The 16,728-nt window shown below is 45.7% G+C and overlaps 1 protein-coding gene across 3 annotated transcripts in view; it reads left to right on the forward strand.

Moving 5' to 3' along the window:
- The window catches only part of PHACTR4 (phosphatase and actin regulator 4), a 50,046-nt gene that overhangs the window by 4,353 nt on the left and 28,965 nt on the right, over positions 1 to 16,728 (forward strand). The window contains exons 1-3 of one of the 3 annotated variants that reach the window (XM_084222475.1): positions 13,607 to 13,653; positions 13,791 to 13,936; positions 15,809 to 15,907. Coding sequence is in view for 1 of the 3 variants with exons in the window: in XM_084222473.1 (XP_084078599.1) it covers positions 13,638 to 13,653 (16 nt within the window). In the remaining 2 variants the exon portion in view is untranslated. Of the gene's footprint in view, positions 1 to 13,606; positions 13,654 to 13,790; positions 13,937 to 15,808; positions 15,908 to 16,728 lie in introns of those variants that run through there. The other 2 variants (XM_084222474.1, XM_084222473.1) reach the window with 2 other exon arrangements.

Raw genomic sequence — 16,728 nt, forward strand, 5'->3', positions numbered from 1 at the left:
GAGTATTTGAGCTTTGAACAAAGCATGTCGCTGTGCCAGTTTTCAGGGGACTTTGGCTGTAGTCACATGCCTTTGAAGGTTGTGTTCTCTTGACTAATCCTTCTGTCCCACTCAAAATCAAATCTGGGATGTCTGTCACCAGCTGAGCTCCCTGCTGTAGGTCGGGGGCTCGGCTGTTCTTACTGTGCCTGCTGGAAGGGGGCTTTGGGCACTGCTATTTCTGTGTTGGCAAGAGCTCCCCTGCAGATGCACAGAAATGCTGCTGGTGGGGTGTTATCCATTCCTCTCCTCTCCAGAGCTGTCTAAAAGTTTTTGCTGGTTTGCTGCAATGCCAAGATCCACAGGAAGCAGGTTTGCAGGTACAGCTAACACCTGCCAGCCTTTGGATCCCAGTGCAGTGGAGACTTAAGTGGGTTTGAGCAGGGATGGAGGCAAGGTCAGGAGGATTTGAGCTGGTCTTCCCTCGCTGCCTCAGGTTCTGTGGGAATTTTTAAAGCTGCTCTGCTGCAATGCTGACAGTGGAAATCTGGATGGATCCACAGAATAACTGCTCTGTGTTCCTGGATGGATGACCTTGTGCTGATGAGGTTATCTTTATCAGCTGGGACTGAGGAGGAGGATAATTACTGAAATAGTGATGACAGATTTGTGCTAGTAAATTTTGGCTTATTTTTGGCAATATTAAGTTTAGTGTCTGTTGCAAACCAGGTGAAAGAGGAGAAGCAGGAGAAGAGCTGTTACAGAATCATGGAATGTGCTGAGTTGGAAGGGAACCCATCAGGGTCATGGAGTCCAGCTCCTGCTAGATTTGTTCCCTTGTAAAGGGTGTTTGTGTGATGGCAGAGGAGAACAAATAATTGTGGGATGAAGGATTGTTGTGAGGCTGCTGGATCCCCAAAATCAATGTGACACTAGTGATTACACTAACCAGTATTATTCCACATCTCCTTCTAGCCTCCAAGTAAAGCCTTCAATCTGTATTTTAATGACTGTGTTCTCTCTGCTTATCAGCTGTGAGTCCAGAGAAAATAAGGATGCTCAGGTGGGCAGGAGGCTTGATTTAGCTCCCAGCTATGTTGCTGTTGTGGTGTTTGATGTCAGGCAAGTCACTTTTTCCTTGTTTCATCCTCTCCAAAATTACCTGTGGTTAGTGAGGATGTCATCCTCCTGTTTATAGCTGGAGGGACAAATTAATTCATCTCAGCCTTACGGGCCATAATTAGCAGCCAGGTTCTACTGGTCTAGTCCCATCCTGCTCTGTGTCATACGGTGTGTAGGTGGGCCCTTTAGTAAACAGAGTATGAATAACAGGAGGAAGTGTTTGGGTATGTTGGGTAAGTCCAGCATCAGCTGTGTTCAAGGAATTGTTTCTTGATTTTCACCTTCTCCTGTATTTTGTGAATGTATAATTTGAAGTTTTAACCCTGCAATGTTTTTATTTAAATGCTTATTCAGGTTTCACACTGGGCTTTCCTGTCTGTGGATCTTGCTTTTTGTATTAAGTTCTTTTGCAAGGGGGGATTTTTGAGAGCTTTTTCAGTGAAATAGAAAAAAAAAGTTTGCCTTGATTCTGCATGAATTCCTGGTGCTCTTGAGAAGTGGGATTTATAAAGCTGCTGGGCTGTATTTCAGCATGGAAAGGGAGGTGGTGGAGAAACTACCAGAAATCTATTTCTCCTTTAATATGGAATTGTATAGGTGATACTCTTGCATGGAGAGCAGCAGTCCTTGCATAAGCACTGGATACATTAACATTTCTAACTAGTAAATTTATGGATAATCTCTTCTTTTGGAGGATTTATTTAGATTTGAGAGCATTAGCCTCTGGGAAAATTAAACCTCTTTTAAATCCATTTTGTTCAGAGACTAGACCGAGGAACTGCTGCTAAGCCCTGCCATCTTCCTCCCGTGTTTCCGTGGGCTTGATTGGAATTGCAGTGCAGGGACACAGCTGGTCCAGAGGCAGCAGGGCTTTGGTTTTAGCTGCTTTATCCAGTTGTGGCAAAATGGATTTGGAGCCTGCTTGCTGTTCCTGCAAGGGGCATGTGCAGCTTTAAGCACTGCCACAACCAAGAGAGCCCCTAAAACAACCAGCCCCAAAGGTAAGAAAGATGAAATGTTTGTGGAGCTGAAATGTCTGGGTTAATCTGTTTTTCTGCATAATGTCACAGTTTTGGGGGGCCAGTTGTGACTGAACTGTCAGTGTGCTGGGTGCTGCTGTGCCTGCCGAGGTGTACCTTCGTTTCAGGTGGCTGATTCATGGCTCTGTGTATTTAATCATAGTTTCTATAGCAGTGAGATCTTTAACAAGCAGGTGGAGTTTGCTCTTAGTCCATTGCGGGCTCGCATGAATGTCGTGGCCGATTCATTCCTGTCTTTTTGCTGAGCAGAGTCATTTCAGAGGGGATAACATTGAAAGCTATTCTGTGTTTCTGGTGCATATAATGAGTACTGAAACAGCTCTTTCATTTTAATAGTATTACTATTTTTAATGTTATGTCGTGAGCATTGCTTTGTCCTGTCATGTGTGGCTGCACTGCTGAGTAAATGCAGAGTAGGATTCCTTATGCTGATGTGAAAGTTTATCTTACTACCTTTTGATTATCATTTAAGATAATTGAACCTGTGATTGTAGACTTCAGTCTTCCTATGTTCTCCACAAATGCATCCCTCAGGGTTTGATATTACCTGTTGGCTCATAATATGACTGTAGTTTGGTCCTGTTGTACTGGAAGCTCAAATTCTTTAATTCTTTGGTGTTTCCAAGGTGGCTTTGGTGCAGGAAGCAGTTTTCATTCTTAATGCCAGCAGCAAGGGGTTTGATTTGCATCTTCAAGATTATGTGGGTAGTAGTTTTGTGTGGATTTAGAGCCACATGTTGCCTTGCTCTGGTGTCCTACAAAATATGTTGTGTTCTTGAACTTGGAGCAGAATGCTGACCTGGAGAAGGGCACTGTTGGTCCCTTAGTGGGATGAGAGTTCTCTGGGATGGCTTACAGTGCTGCTGATAAGTTTGGCTTCAACAAAACCTCATTTGGAGCTGCTGTTGACGTTGCTTTTGGGGAAGTGTGAGAGTTTAACATTTGCCTGCATTGATCATACCCTCTTCATCCTTGCCCTCTTTTGAGCATGAGCACTTTAAAAGCAAATAAAGCTTCCTTGTCAAAAATTCCCGTTCTGATGTGGCATGTCACTTGCTCGTGACAACTATTACAGATGAAACAGGAATGTGGTGGGAATGGATTTGTATCCCCATTAAACAGGAGGGGAATCCTTTGCCAAGAGTCTGTTGGAGATGTTGTCTGGAAATTGTTGTGTTGAACTTGCAGTGCGTGGGGATCAGCAGCAGCAGGCTGACTTTTGCCCAAGTGAATGTATGGGGTTAACCTGCTGTTCAAAATGCAGCACTAAAGCATTTGGGAGTGCAGTGCATGGGGAGCTGGGGTGGTAGATGCCAGCACTGCTCAGCTCTGGGGGTGCAATTCCTGTCTCCCCCTTCATAGTGAATAGCTCCTGTTTTATTGTGGGTGTCCCTTGGAGCTGGAAATCAGAGAGCCTTTGCCTATTAGGCACACTGTGTGCAGGTGGAGTGGAGGTCCTGGTTTATTTACCATTTCTGTTAGTGTTGAAGGCAGGAACACTTTGTTCCCTGCTTTTGATTGTAGCAGTTTGGAGTGCGAGATCTTCCAAGTTTGATTTTGTGAAGCTTTCTCACAGTTGCAGGCTTGATTCTGGAATTTAGTGATCCTATAAGCTCAGTCTTCAAAAGGAATTAATTCTTGGGAGGCTGTGTTTGTGCTGGCTGATAGGAACCTAACTCAGCTACCTGTAATCACTGTCTAGGTTTGAAGTAGCCATTGTGGGTGAAACGTTTGCTGCCTTGCAGCAGAGTGCTTGTCAAATAGTCTCATTTAGTGCACCCAGATTTTTAACAGATGGGACAGATTTCTGTGAGCCTGGGCAACCACTACAATTGCTTTGCAAGGTGAGACATTTCTGTTTTGATGGGTGGGAGAATTAATAACGCTGTGTGATTCATTGCAGTGATGTGTCTAGTTTTGGATCGGATTTGGATTTTTTGTAAAGGATATTAGCATTTGTCTTCAAAGAAAGCTAACTTGAAAGGCAAAAGATGACAGAAGCAGTTCCTGAGCTGTTCTGATAGGATGAATTAATCTTGTGGCTAGAGATCCCTGTACACTTGAAGGGACTGGGAGAATTGGTCTTGGACAACGTGATCACTGTGCCCTGGATCTCTTCCCCTTGTGCTTGGGGTGCCAAGAGGAAGAGAGTGGCACCAGGGCAGTGCAGTGTGGATAGGAGGGCTGTGGGACAACAGCTCTGCCTTAGGTCTGCAGGGACAGCGATTAAGCACAGCAGGAATCTGTCCTGTGGGTAGCCAGGTCCTGATGGAAGCGTTCTGCAGATGGCCGGACTTGCTGAACAGCACAGAAACCACAAGCCCGGGAGCAGGGAAGGAGATGTCAGTGTCTGGTGCTTTTGGAGCTCAGTGTGCACTGCAGGAACAGCCTCTCTGCTGATTTTGTCTTGGCAAAGGCAGCAGTGTCTGAGTGAGTATTCAGCAGTCTCTGGTGGCCAGGCTCCATTTGCCTAGCCCTGTTCATGCTGTGAATCTGAGGCCACCCTAAATGCCACCACACTTGAGGGATTACAGGGCAGGTCCAGCAGGAGTCAGCAAGGCAGAATTCAGGCTCCATTTTAGTGTTTTATAGCCTGCTCTTGGGGCTATCACTTCCTTTGCAAAGGGGTTATTTACTTCCTGCAGAATTGCCTTGGACAGAAGTGGGGTGTGCAAGAAAGTGAAAATCTCTGGTGATGACTGAGCTGTTCCATGTTAAATTTAATCATGTGGGGACATGTGGGACAGGTGATGCATTAGTCAGATCTCAGGATGTGATCTGCCAGTGGAGGGATGTGGTCCCCAAAAGCCAGAGAGTGCCTATGTGTTTTAGCAGATTGCAATTTAAGTGTGCTAGGAACAAGTCTGAACTGTTTTTGTGGCTGGAGGATTGCTGGTTTATGTCGTGATCCCTTAACAAAACAACTCTGATGGAGGCAGCCTCTGCCATCAGGCTTTGTGTCTCAGCTGGACAAAGGCTGTGCTGGAAGCAAAGTGGGTGTCTGTGCCTGGTGTGTCCATCTGTGCTGGCTGGAAGAGAGCTGGAATTTGGAAATGCTTTTAACTGTGTGGGGGGAGCAGGTGGCTTTTCATCCCAATGAATTGTTTATTCTGGTATAAATTGGGCAGGGTTTTGTTGCCGCCCATTGTTCCAAGAAAGTGGGAGGAAAGAGGGGTAGAAAGCATGGAACTGGTTAAACTGGAATTCCTGGGTAGTGCCTGCCCTTGAGGTATGATCAGCAAGGACCTGCTTATTCCAAACCTAGGGCTGACAAATCCTGCTGCTTTGGGATCAGTTGGTGCTTTAGGTTTTTGCTCCTAGGTGTACTGGAGGAGTTTGAGAACAGTTTTGTAGCAGAGAACTCAAATAATCTTGTAAATATGAATAAACAATCTTGGTTTGTCACAGATGCTCTGAGATTATGCAGGATAGGTACTCGTGGCCTGGTGATCAAACAGCATGGGGAGATAAGGGTGGCACCTTCCCTGTGGTGTTTGCAGTGGGACAAGGGACAGGAGTGAGCAGGATCTGTGGTTCTGTCAGGTTTTCAAGGCTGTTTGGTGCTGGGAAGCCTGACTTGATGACTCGATGTCTCCCCAGCCCAGTCCTAGCCTTGGCTGTGAGGACCAACACTGCAGCCCTGTGTGGGGCTGCAGCTGTGTAAACTTCCAAAAGCGCTGCAGCTGCCGAGCAGCTCCTGTGTATTCGCTCCCTTCCCTTATTCTCCAGCAACTGCTTGTGGCCCATGTGACAAACAAAATGAGGAACTGAACTGCATTCAAGCCAGCTGCTTCTGCACCAGGCTGGTTTTGGCTGGGGTCAGCTGCTCTGTGAGATCTCTGGTTCCTGTACAGGGAAGGGCTGGCAGCTCCTGGATGTACCTGGAGTGCTCCTAAGGCATGTCTTGTGGAGCATCCCCTGCTTGTGAAGCAGGGCTCCTCATGCTGGGTATGCAGAGCCAGGTCCAGCGTCCTTCCTGTTAATACAGCCCATCCCACAGCATTTCCTCAGCGCCTGTGCCTCGAGAATGTTGAGACATCTATGTTGTCTCTAATTTTAAGGTCCTCTCTGCTCCTTGGTGTTATAATGATTCCCTTGATTTAATTTGCACAGCTGGAGAAGAGCGTTTTTTCCTGGTTGCCTTCCTGGCCCAGGTCAGCTAGCCTGCCTGCAGGGCGCGAGGAGAGATTTGTCCTTCAGTTGGGTGTTTTTTCAAGCATTGTTACTGTGGAAGGTCCTTTTGTGGCTGGAAAGAAGCCCTGATAGTTTTGTTGAGCTCTTAATGCAGCTAAATGTGTTGGCTGGAAAATGTCATTTCTAATGGAAAGTTAGAGTGGTGATGAGAGAAGAGAGCTGAAACATTCCTGTTCTTGGGGGAGTTCCAGGAGATTACTGTCTTTAAGATTATCCCACTTAAGATTTAATTAAAGATTATTTGGAGGAGTGTATCAGACCAAAACCTAAAATATGAGTGACCGTGTGCTGAGCAGCACAGTCTAGTAGAAGATGTCTCTGCCTATGGCAGGAAGGTTGGAATTAGATGATCCTTAATGGCCGGCCCTTCCAACCCAAACCATTCCACAATTGTGTCCCTGCCTGAAAGCATTTGTAAGAGCACTAGGAAAGGCACAACTTCCACCTGAGATTAAAATCAACTTCGGCCCAGTAGGTCAGATGGCTGCACTAAGCGCCATCCCCAGTGTTGCCGCTTCATAAACTCTGTGCGCAACCATGACAACTACAACAGATTTTATTTTTTTTGTTTTGCTTTTAAGAAAATGTTCTCATTAAGAAGCTTTATGAGCTTGTTTTCACAATGGGATGCCTCGCTGCCTAACTTATGTTATAAAGACTTTGCCAGATCAGTAGTGGGAATTAATTTCTCTATTGTCATAGTTAAAGCTTGGGCACCTTTTTATTAAAGCTGGAGCTTTGCAAGAAAATAATTGCCTGAGGAGGACTTCTTCAAGGAAATTTGATATCTTAATCAGAAATAATTAGAAATTATGCTAGTGAGTCTGTGAAAGAAAAAAATAAGGCTACAACTGAATTTCAAACTACCTGAACTGCTTGGCAAAGTCTGCTTCAAAAGGTGAAATATAATGCTCCTATAGATTCAGTGATGTAATTCCAGAGTGTCAATTCAGAAAGAGCTTTAGTTTTAAACAGGTGAGCTGTTCCCAGTTAAAAAGCGTTCACTCTGAGAGTTGACTATGACACCTACGCAGCATAGGTTTCCTGTATCTCGTATTTTTTCAAGTGGGAACGTTGCATTGCTTTTGTGGAATTTGCTCAGAGATGCCTGGTTTATGTGCTGGAACGTGCAGCAGGGAAGGCACAGAGTTTAATCTGATTGCACAAACCCTGTGGGCTGTTTATCCCAGGAGGCAGTTGAGCATTCAGGGTGCTTTGGGAAAGACCCTTATGGCAGGATTGCAAATTCAGCTCTGCTGCTGCAGGATTTTTGGAAGTTCAGGTGAGCTTTCTAACAAATTCGTTTTAGTGCTTTGATGGTGGTTAAGCTCATTCCTCTCACTTTTTAAATAGAGGCAAAAAGAAGCACTTTTCAGACGGGCTCTGCAGTGGCTGAGAGTAAAAGTGGCCTCGTTCTGGGGAGGAAATGGTGGTTGCAAATGAAATTGTCTATAGAGTCATAATTACAGGGGCATGACCACAGCACCGTGTGAGTACTCAGCTGCTAAGTTTTTATTCAAAGTTTGATGAAAATGGAAACCACAAAATGAAGGCAGAGGTGGTTTGAATTTTACCCCAGAAGCCAGAGGTAAATAAGTAACCCTGTTATTTTGTGCCTTGTGGGAGTGTGCTATAGAACTGACACAGATTGTTATAGTTCAGCCAATGCGTGCAGCCCACAGTCCTCAGCTGCTCTCCAGAATGGTGGGTCCAGGATGAGAGGTTTGCTCACTATCCCTGGAGGGGCTCAAGGAACAGCTGGATGTGGCGCTCTGCTTGACAAGGTGGTGATTGGTCACAGGCTGGACCCAATGATCCTGGAGATCTTTTCCAACCTCAGAGGTTCTTTGCTAGAGCAGTAAGGATGCGGGGTCAGGAGTCCCACTCCAGTGTTCTGCACAGCATGTCCATGAGCACTTTCAAGATTTACTTTTGCCCAGGTGTTGGAAAAAGCTACTCACCTTCCCCGTGGTGCTGCCCTGGGGGATTCAGCTCTCTTCCCTTTCCAGTTCCTGTCTGGTAACCTTATATTACTGTGCCACCCACAGGCAGCTACTGAGCTGCTGGAAAACATTTGCTGTTTGCATGGGGAGCCACTTATCAAACGTTCAATCTGTGACAAAAAGCTGCTGGTTTCATTGACTGTAATATGAACTGTATTGAGGTTTTCAGTCCTGGTTATTCCAATTTTCTATTTAAATTGCACATAGAGTTGTTATGCTAATGTCTGATTTTTCCACTTCTTCCACAAAACCCATTCCTTGTACTAAACAGCTGCTGTGCTCCTGCTCAAAGCCATTGCTTCCCAGCAAGTGCAAAAATGCTTGTAGTGTTGGGATCCTTGGAAAGAGAGGGAAACTGCTGGGCTGCTAATTAGTGGTGCACCCCATTAATTGGCATGTTGCCACATTAGGCTGCAGAACAACTGGGTTTAATCTGTGTGGTTTTACTGAGGAGGAATATTCTGATTTCCCTCCAACTGACCTCTCCGCTGCTCTCTGTGTGATTAGTGCAGAACAAACTGGGTCAGCTGAGGCTGCTCAGAGGATTTTGAAACCACCATTTGTAGTTCCAGCAATTTGCAGAAACCAGCAAATGATGCTCAAACCATATGAGCAAACCGAGACTTTTAGGTGGAGCTGATTTGTTTTAGATGGAGTCAGAAAAATACATGAGCTTTTTGGCATCCACTGACTTGAAAAGGGGCTTGTGCATCTCTTTCCCTTTGTACACCTCTATCCAACAAGAGGTTAATTATACCTTTACACCTTGTCTTGTAATCTGTACTAGGGCATTTGGCATGGTTGATCTATTTAGGCTTTTAAAGAATTTCCCTTGTAATACTTAAACTCCAGTTGTGCACCCATTCTGTAATCTCTCCTTTGGGAGAATACTTTGGTGCTGTTGAGGTATTCTGCTTTGTAGAACAGAATTTTAATATTGTTTACTATGCTCTTAATCTCACTGCTGGCAGATAAAATGAGTTTCTTTAGCCCTCTCCCTGAGGACCTGATGGAGCTTCATGGCCAACAGACCCATGGCATTAGGCGGAGTTATCTCAGCTTTGCAAAAATCCGCTCATCTGTCTTCCTGGAAGGAGTAATTATTGGTGAGAGAATAAAATATTTGTTTTATTTTTGAAATTGCGTTTATAGAAAGGAATGGGCAGCCAGGTCCATGGGCTGGTTGGGGAGGGTTTGTGAGTCTGGTCTTGAGAAACATTTGCAGCTGGGGAGAATCCTGATGGCTTGGATCAGCCATTCGAGTGGAGTTTGGCAAACCAGGGAGGAAGACTCAGGATGTTCTCTGAGTGATGAAGCAGAGCCTGCTCTGTGCATGGCTGCCATCTCCCAACTGGCCTTATCCTGGTGTCTGCTTTTTCTTGTTATGATGGGGAGCTGTTGTAGGCAGCCTCAGCTCTTTGCTGGGCTCTCATCATCTGCCCCAATGGGAGCCTTCTGGGTACTGCTGCAGTAATGTAGTTTTTTAAGTAGTGTAAAGCAAAGGGCTGAAGTGTCAATAATATAATATTTGTTTATTGGCTGTTACTAGCACCATATTAGGTGAAAATGAATAATCATCTGGGAGTTGTCAGGTGAGCTTGTTTAATTTCATGGGTCATGGTCTATATTAATGCAGGACCATGTTCCTCAACTATGGGTGTGTATTAACCCTTCCTTTCCCTCCAACTGGTGGATATAGTTCCAAACAGTTATAAGAGCATCCTTTTTCTCCCCCAGATGCGTTTTTTTCCAAGACAGCCTTGGGTTTTGTGTCTCATTACAGTAAAAGCCCTGTAGTAGCTACCCAGCTGCTGTTGTGTCCCTCTCTGGGATGGCAATTTAGAGCTGAGCCAGCATGGAAACTGCGTTTCCATGCCTAAGGCAAGCCTGTTGGCAGCCACTGTGGAGAAGTAATGTGCCACTTCTGCTTGGAAGAGTTGTCAGTTTTCTAGTTTAGTTGGGGAAAACAACCAACACTGGCTTAGGTTTTAGCTGGACTTTTGGAAGTGTGCTGTAGCCTTTTGAAGGAAGCTGTTCATGTTACCGGAGGAGATGAGCAGTGAGGACAGAAGGGTCCAGCTAATGAGCTTCATTCTGAAGGAAACGGAATGCTTAATATTCCAGAGGTCTGGGCAAGGATTGCTGAAATTAAGATGGTGAGGAAAGGGGGAAGCTGTACAAGGGAATTCGGTAAAGCTTATGGATGTGGATTGCCCAAGGCTGGAGCAAACAGTAGCACCTTGGTGTGCAGCTTTGGCACCTTGGTGTGCAGCTTTGTGGTCCTGTCAAGGTCCGGTCATCCCCAGCCCACTCCTCTGGACATGCTTGGTGTGCATCTGGGTCAGCTTTGTTCCCAGAGCAGCTGCATTGATGCTGGTACAAGGAATGGGTAGGAGGGCATGGGAGGAGATTCAAAATCTGAAATTGGGCCAGTTTGTGTTGCTGGGGGAGAATGTGACAGAGCTGAGCGCATGGGTAGAGCTAGGAAAGACAAAATTCCCTGTGCACAAGGGAGTGTGTTAAGACTGAAGAAATAGGGTACAAAACACTCCAGCATTGCTGTGAAACAGTCCTTTTCTATTGTGTGTGGATTAGCTGCCTAGCTGGAAAGAAGCCATCGCCTTTCTGCAGGAGTTCAAAGCCGGGTCAATGGAACAGGAATATATTCTTAGAGTGGTACAAAGAGCTGGGGAAAAAGCTGTAAAGTGTTTGAAGTCTAGAGGCAGGCAAAGACCGTGGTTCTGCTGCTCTGGTGGCCAGAGTACCAGAGGGGCAGGGGAAGGTCCTGAGCTGTGCCAGCAACAGGGCTCTCAGGAACAGGAATTTCACACAGCTGTCAGGCCCAGGGAATGTAGGACACTCAGAGGACATGAATATTCAGAGGAGCTGTGGCATGTCATGCTAGAGGAAATGAAAAAGCCAAGTTTTTTCAGAAAGAGGTATCTGGGAAACATGTGACAGTAGGGGATAAAAGCAAATTTCTGTTCCGTGGAGTAGGTTATTTCAAATATTATTCCAGAATACATCTTTCCAGTTTGCCACTTGTAGTTAACTCTGGTGGCAGGATCTGCACTGCTTAATCCATTTCTTTGGTGAAAAGTGCCTGTTCCTTAGTGCAGGCAATGTGCTGCGGGAGTGCAGACTTTGCTCCTTCTTCCTCTACCCTGGCATCACTTTTTTTCCCCCCAGTGTGCCTTTTATGCTGGTTCTGTTGATAACCAGATACTGTGGATTTACTGTTCTGCTCAGAAAGAGCCTCCCAGCACAGGCTGAGGTGCTCCCAGCTGTGCCATCAGGCGATGACAGATGTCTGGGGTGTGCACAGCGAGTGTCCAGCAGTGACTGCTGCCAGGATCAGTATTCCAGGCACAAATGTGCCCCTTGCAGTGCAGAGCTCAGCACAGCCTGTGCAGCAATGCCCTTGAAAGTCAAATTAAACCCAGCTCCTGGGGAGCAGTGGGAGCCCTGCTGTCATTTGTGCTGAGCTTCAAGCAGGCCTTGAGATGGTGGTTTCAGTTTCCCTTCTGCTTTCCTTTCCCACAAGGGCGTGCTTGAAAGGGCAGGCAGGGATGGTGGTGGCTTTTCTGCCTTCAGTGGGGGAGCATTCCCTGGCAGGAGACTGGAGCAGATGAGGATCAGGCTCTGCACGCAGGAAGTAAGAGACAGGATAAGAGAAAACAGACTCAAGTTGTGTCAGGGAGTTTTAGGTTGGATATCAGGGAAAATTTCTTCACCAAAAGGGTTGCCGGGCCATCCACAGGCTGCTCAGAGCAGTGTTGGAGTCACCATTCCTGGAAGTGTTCAAAAACATGTGGGTGTGGCACTTGAGGACTAGTGGTTGTCTTGGTTAATGGTTGGACTCAATCATCTTAGAGGGCTTTTCCAGCCTAAATGATGCTGTAGTTCATTCATTCCAGGTCTTGCAAATGGTGTCCGTGATGCAGCACATGGATACACCAAACTATGCATCCAAATGCATGTGAAAGCTGTATTTTAACAGTGTTAATGGATTAGACTGTAGGGATTGAGGGTGTTTCCCAAGCAAGTTGTGGCTGTCTGCCTCTGAAGTCAAAACCTTCTGATGTTCTTGATCCACTCGTTTGCTGCCCAGAAGCCTGTACAGATACTTGTTCCCTTTTCTAAGCTGTTTAAAGCTGTGATCCCCAGTTATGTTTTGAGGGTTTAATGGCTCTGTTGAGGTGTTTCCCCCTTCCATTCCAAGAACATCACTGAGATGGAATTTGAGCTGCATCAGAGAGAAGTAGCCTGGAGCATGGTTGTCTGATCCAAAGCCCCACTGGCATAGCTTCCATGGATGGTGTGTTGTGGTTGTCCCCACTGACACTGCAGCCCTGGGATGCTCTTGAGCAAGCTGAGCACGTGCTGCACACTCAGCAAGTTGTCACATGAAGATGACGAGCTGATGTGATGTTAAACTAAAGCCAGCAAACTGCGCTTTGTGCTGGGGACCAAAGGGGATGAGTTGACCTGGGCTTCATGAGGAGAAGGTTAGGCTGAAGTGAGCTATGGATAAAGGCTGGCTTCAACTCCTCAGCGCTGGAACAACCTGATTTTTTTAGTTCTTCCCCAGTCACCCCATGCTGTTCCTGCTGACATGTCCAGTTGTGGTTGTCATCTAAGTTTGAACTGCAAGATTTTGAGGACAGAACCTCCCTTTTTCTAAAATACTGAGCCTGTTTTTTTGTTCTGCAGGATTTGTCAAAATCAAGAAACATCATGATTTCCCCAAACTTAGTTCCCCTGGCATCTCATTTCAGAACTTTCTCCAGAAAAAAAAATGGCTTTTCTACTAAAATTCTGGTTCCTTTTTTTTTTCTTCCCCCTCCAGTATGTTCAGAAGTGCCTTGATGCTGTGTGACATCTGAAATACTTCCTGTGCATGTGCTGTGCTGCCTTTGCTAGATAAGCAGTAGGCTGTTCCCTTTTATAGCAGGCGCATCCCTTCCTGAAGAGGCAGATGTGGAATGTTTTCCCTGAGAACAAATATTGCTGCCTTGTAATTATGTCACCTTAATTTTGTTTCTCTTTTCTTTCCATCACAGCATGTGTGTGATTAGAAGCTTCTGATACCTTCAAAGAGGGGTGACAATGTCACACTCTTCCTAGTTTGGGGCAGGATTTCTGCTCTAGGTCCCCTCCACACTGGTTTTGTGTAGGCTGAGCAGAGCTGATAGAGAAATAAAACTAAATCTGAGCTTTGTTCACACTTGGAATTTTGTGTGTTGACTTTGTTTCCTGTTTTTGTAGGAATTTTTCTGGATACTAGTGCACAAGAGGAATGGAAGAGAATGCCGGTGAGTACAGTTTTAGGTATCTTACCACAGATTATGGACCTGGCGTGTCCTCCTTGGTTAAGCATCATAAAGAACCTGATTACTTTAAACTTGGAGTCTTCATTTCAAGTGTAGAAGGTGATTAGAAAATAATGTAGTTTGGCAGATGCATCAGCTGCATTTGTACTGTGGTGTGGACCAGATCTGACTGAAGCTCTGTACGTATGGAAGATCTTTTTTGGAATCTCCCATCTGTGAAACCTGGAATACTGGTCTCTTGGCTATCCCAAGTTCTTGAAAACAGGTATCATCCCCTTTCTTAATAAGGAAGAGGCCAGAAGCAATGAGCTGGTTTGAACAAGGCACATGGCAAGGCATAAAGGAGGATCAGCTTCTGGTTGTTCCTGTATTTATTCCTTTAGGCTGCTCTGTGTTGCAGAAGATACAGGATTTTTTTTTTTTTAATTAAAATTTAAATCTCTTGCTTTAGGCAGTGTGTAGTGCTTGCCCTGAAGCAATCAAATTCATTGCTGGTAGGTTTAACTGATGCAAGGATATGGTTTTAACTAAAACTCACAGATTTTTTGCTTAGAGATTGCCTGGAACAGCTTTTCCATCTGTTTGCCTAAAATGGCTACAAGAAAGGAGTTAAATGCCCATTTTTTCTCTGCCATTGACATGAGATTTGCATGAAAGCTCTTGCCTGCACTGTGGGAAACCAGTATCCATGCAGCATATTGGCCTCCCATCTTCTGGACTGTGATACTGCAGTTGGTGATTCTAACTCATAAATAATATTTCTAGGTTATTCTATGCAATCAGGTGATGCCATCCTGAAAGCTTTGGGAATGGTTGTACTTGTCAGCAGGGCAGTACACTTGGTGAGGCAGATGAAGGCCAGTTTTTTGGCTTCATACAGAGCTGGTGTGTTGGAGCCCAGTGGCCTGGTTAGATCATCTGTACACCAAGAGTTCCTGCACAAATGGTTAGGGTTAGTCCTGGTGGCAAGAACTGCTGTGCCCCCTCTTTGTCAGGCTGTAAGGTGCACATTTAATCTGTGGTGATTGCTTTCCCTTCTGATTTGCTCATGGCAAACTAATTCCAAAAGATGACTTGTGGAGGAGGTGGAAGGTGAAGTGAGTGTGGCACTAGCAGCTGAGGCTGGAGCAGTGTCTGTGGAGGTGGCAGCTCCTACTCAGCCCTGGGACACAGCAGAGCAGGGCCATTTCTCAGTCTCTAGAGCTTCAGTTACTGGGATGGCTTTGAGCAACATCAAGGCCCGGTTGCATGAGGCTCTGAGCAGCCTGGTCCAGTGGAAGGTGTCCCTGCCACAGCAGGGGGTGGAACAAGATGTTCAAAGTCCCTCCCATCCCCAGCCATTCTGTGGTCAGCGAGCTCTCCTCATTCACCAGGACTCGGCCTGTGCTGGGACTGCCATCAGCCACCTCTGTTCACATCACAAAGCTTTGTGTCCCTTTTCATGAGCAGTTGAACCCCATTTTTTGGCTAGATCAGTGAGACACAGAGCTGGAGCCTTTTGAGGTTTGTGAGAGTACGTGTTTTGATGGGTGCTAGTGGCCTGGAATGTGAAAAGCTGTATGTTCTGTTTGCATTTTGCCAACTTTACTGAAGTTACTTCCCATTCCTCTCTGAACAACTTGAGCAGTGCCAGTTTGGGATGGAGGATCCATCCTGGATCTTTGCATGCACAGACACTCCCCATGGCTGGTCACGAAGCTTTTACCTCCTTAGTGCTGGAAGCTAAGAGCCCTGTATTAAAGACAGAATAAAAAAAAAGGATCTTTTATTATAATTTCCTTGAAATTCCTTTGCTTTTATGGCTATTCTCCAAGTGCTAAGCTCAGGACTACTGGGTTGATCCTGGAGATGAGGTAAGATGGAGCTGAGCTGAAGTCCAAGTCACTGCCCTTTGTTCCCTTCAAGCCTGGCGCTTTGTATGCATTGCTGTCCTTCCCTGGTTGGATATTAACTGCACTCACAATGCTGCATGGCTGGTGCTTGTTTGAGCTGGTGTGCTTGGAATGGCCACTGGGAATGCACAGGGAAGCGTAAATCCTTTTGAGCTGTCAGCCTCCACCAGCCATGGGTGGGTGGGGGAGCTTTTCTTGGCTCACTGCCCTGGCTAATTAAAAATGAAATTTGCTGTTGTCTTCAGATTTTAATTCATGCTCATCCCTGAGGACGAGTGGAAGCCAGGTCTCCAGGCAGCTGCAGTGAAGTTTCAGAGCTGTCCATACATGGTATTCTAGAACAGGTACGCAGCTTAAAATTTGTTCACAACCCTGCCTTGATGTGCACTAACTTGCAAGCAGGTTGAAAGGCAAATTCCTGCTGTTCCTTAGGCAGGTTACCAGAGTCTGGAACTGATCTCAGTGGAAAGCATTTGTCTTTTAAACAAGGTGCAGCACAGAGCTTTTCCTTACCTACCTGAAAGCATTACTGGAAATAAGTTGAGTGCACTTGACAGGTTAGCAAAATACTTTGAGACATTATCCTGACAGCCTTTTGTTCTTAAATTTGTTCTAGTTCTTAGTGTAATTAATGTACTGAGTGGTGTCAGGGTGCTTGGGGCACTCGATGGCGTGTTGGTGTTGTTTTTCTGCCTGCTGTATTTGCAAGTGGTTCAGCTCAGCCATCCATTTAGTTAGCATGGCATTTCTGAAAATTAATACCCAATAATTCCTCCCTGAACAAGTTGAGGAGGTGTCTGAACTCTTGCTGCCTTTCCCTCCTGAGCTACAAGCCAAATGTTTTACAGAGATTATTTGCGGACCTGCCAGAGACCTCGTAACTCTGTGACACCCCATTTTGAGCGACTTTTGAAGGTGGTGTGCTAAGTGGTCATGTAGTTTGTAGCCATATCTCTGGCTGGGGGAAAGCAGAGGTTAATTCTGCTGGTTTTGTGGTTTCCTGGCTCAGCTGTGGATGTGCTGGGATGGAGATGCCTCAGCCTCCAGGCTGGTTGGAGCAAGATAGTGGCAAAGGTTGATGTTGAGTGAGAAATGTCTTTGCTGAAGTGCTTCATGACAGAATTGAACAATCTTATTCCTTGTGTGAAGAGATAAAACCTTGCAA

Source organism: Fringilla coelebs (genome assembly GCF_963513975.1).
Source record: "Fringilla coelebs genome assembly, chromosome: 28".
NCBI classification, from domain to species: Eukaryota; Metazoa; Chordata; class Aves; order Passeriformes; family Fringillidae; genus Fringilla; species Fringilla coelebs.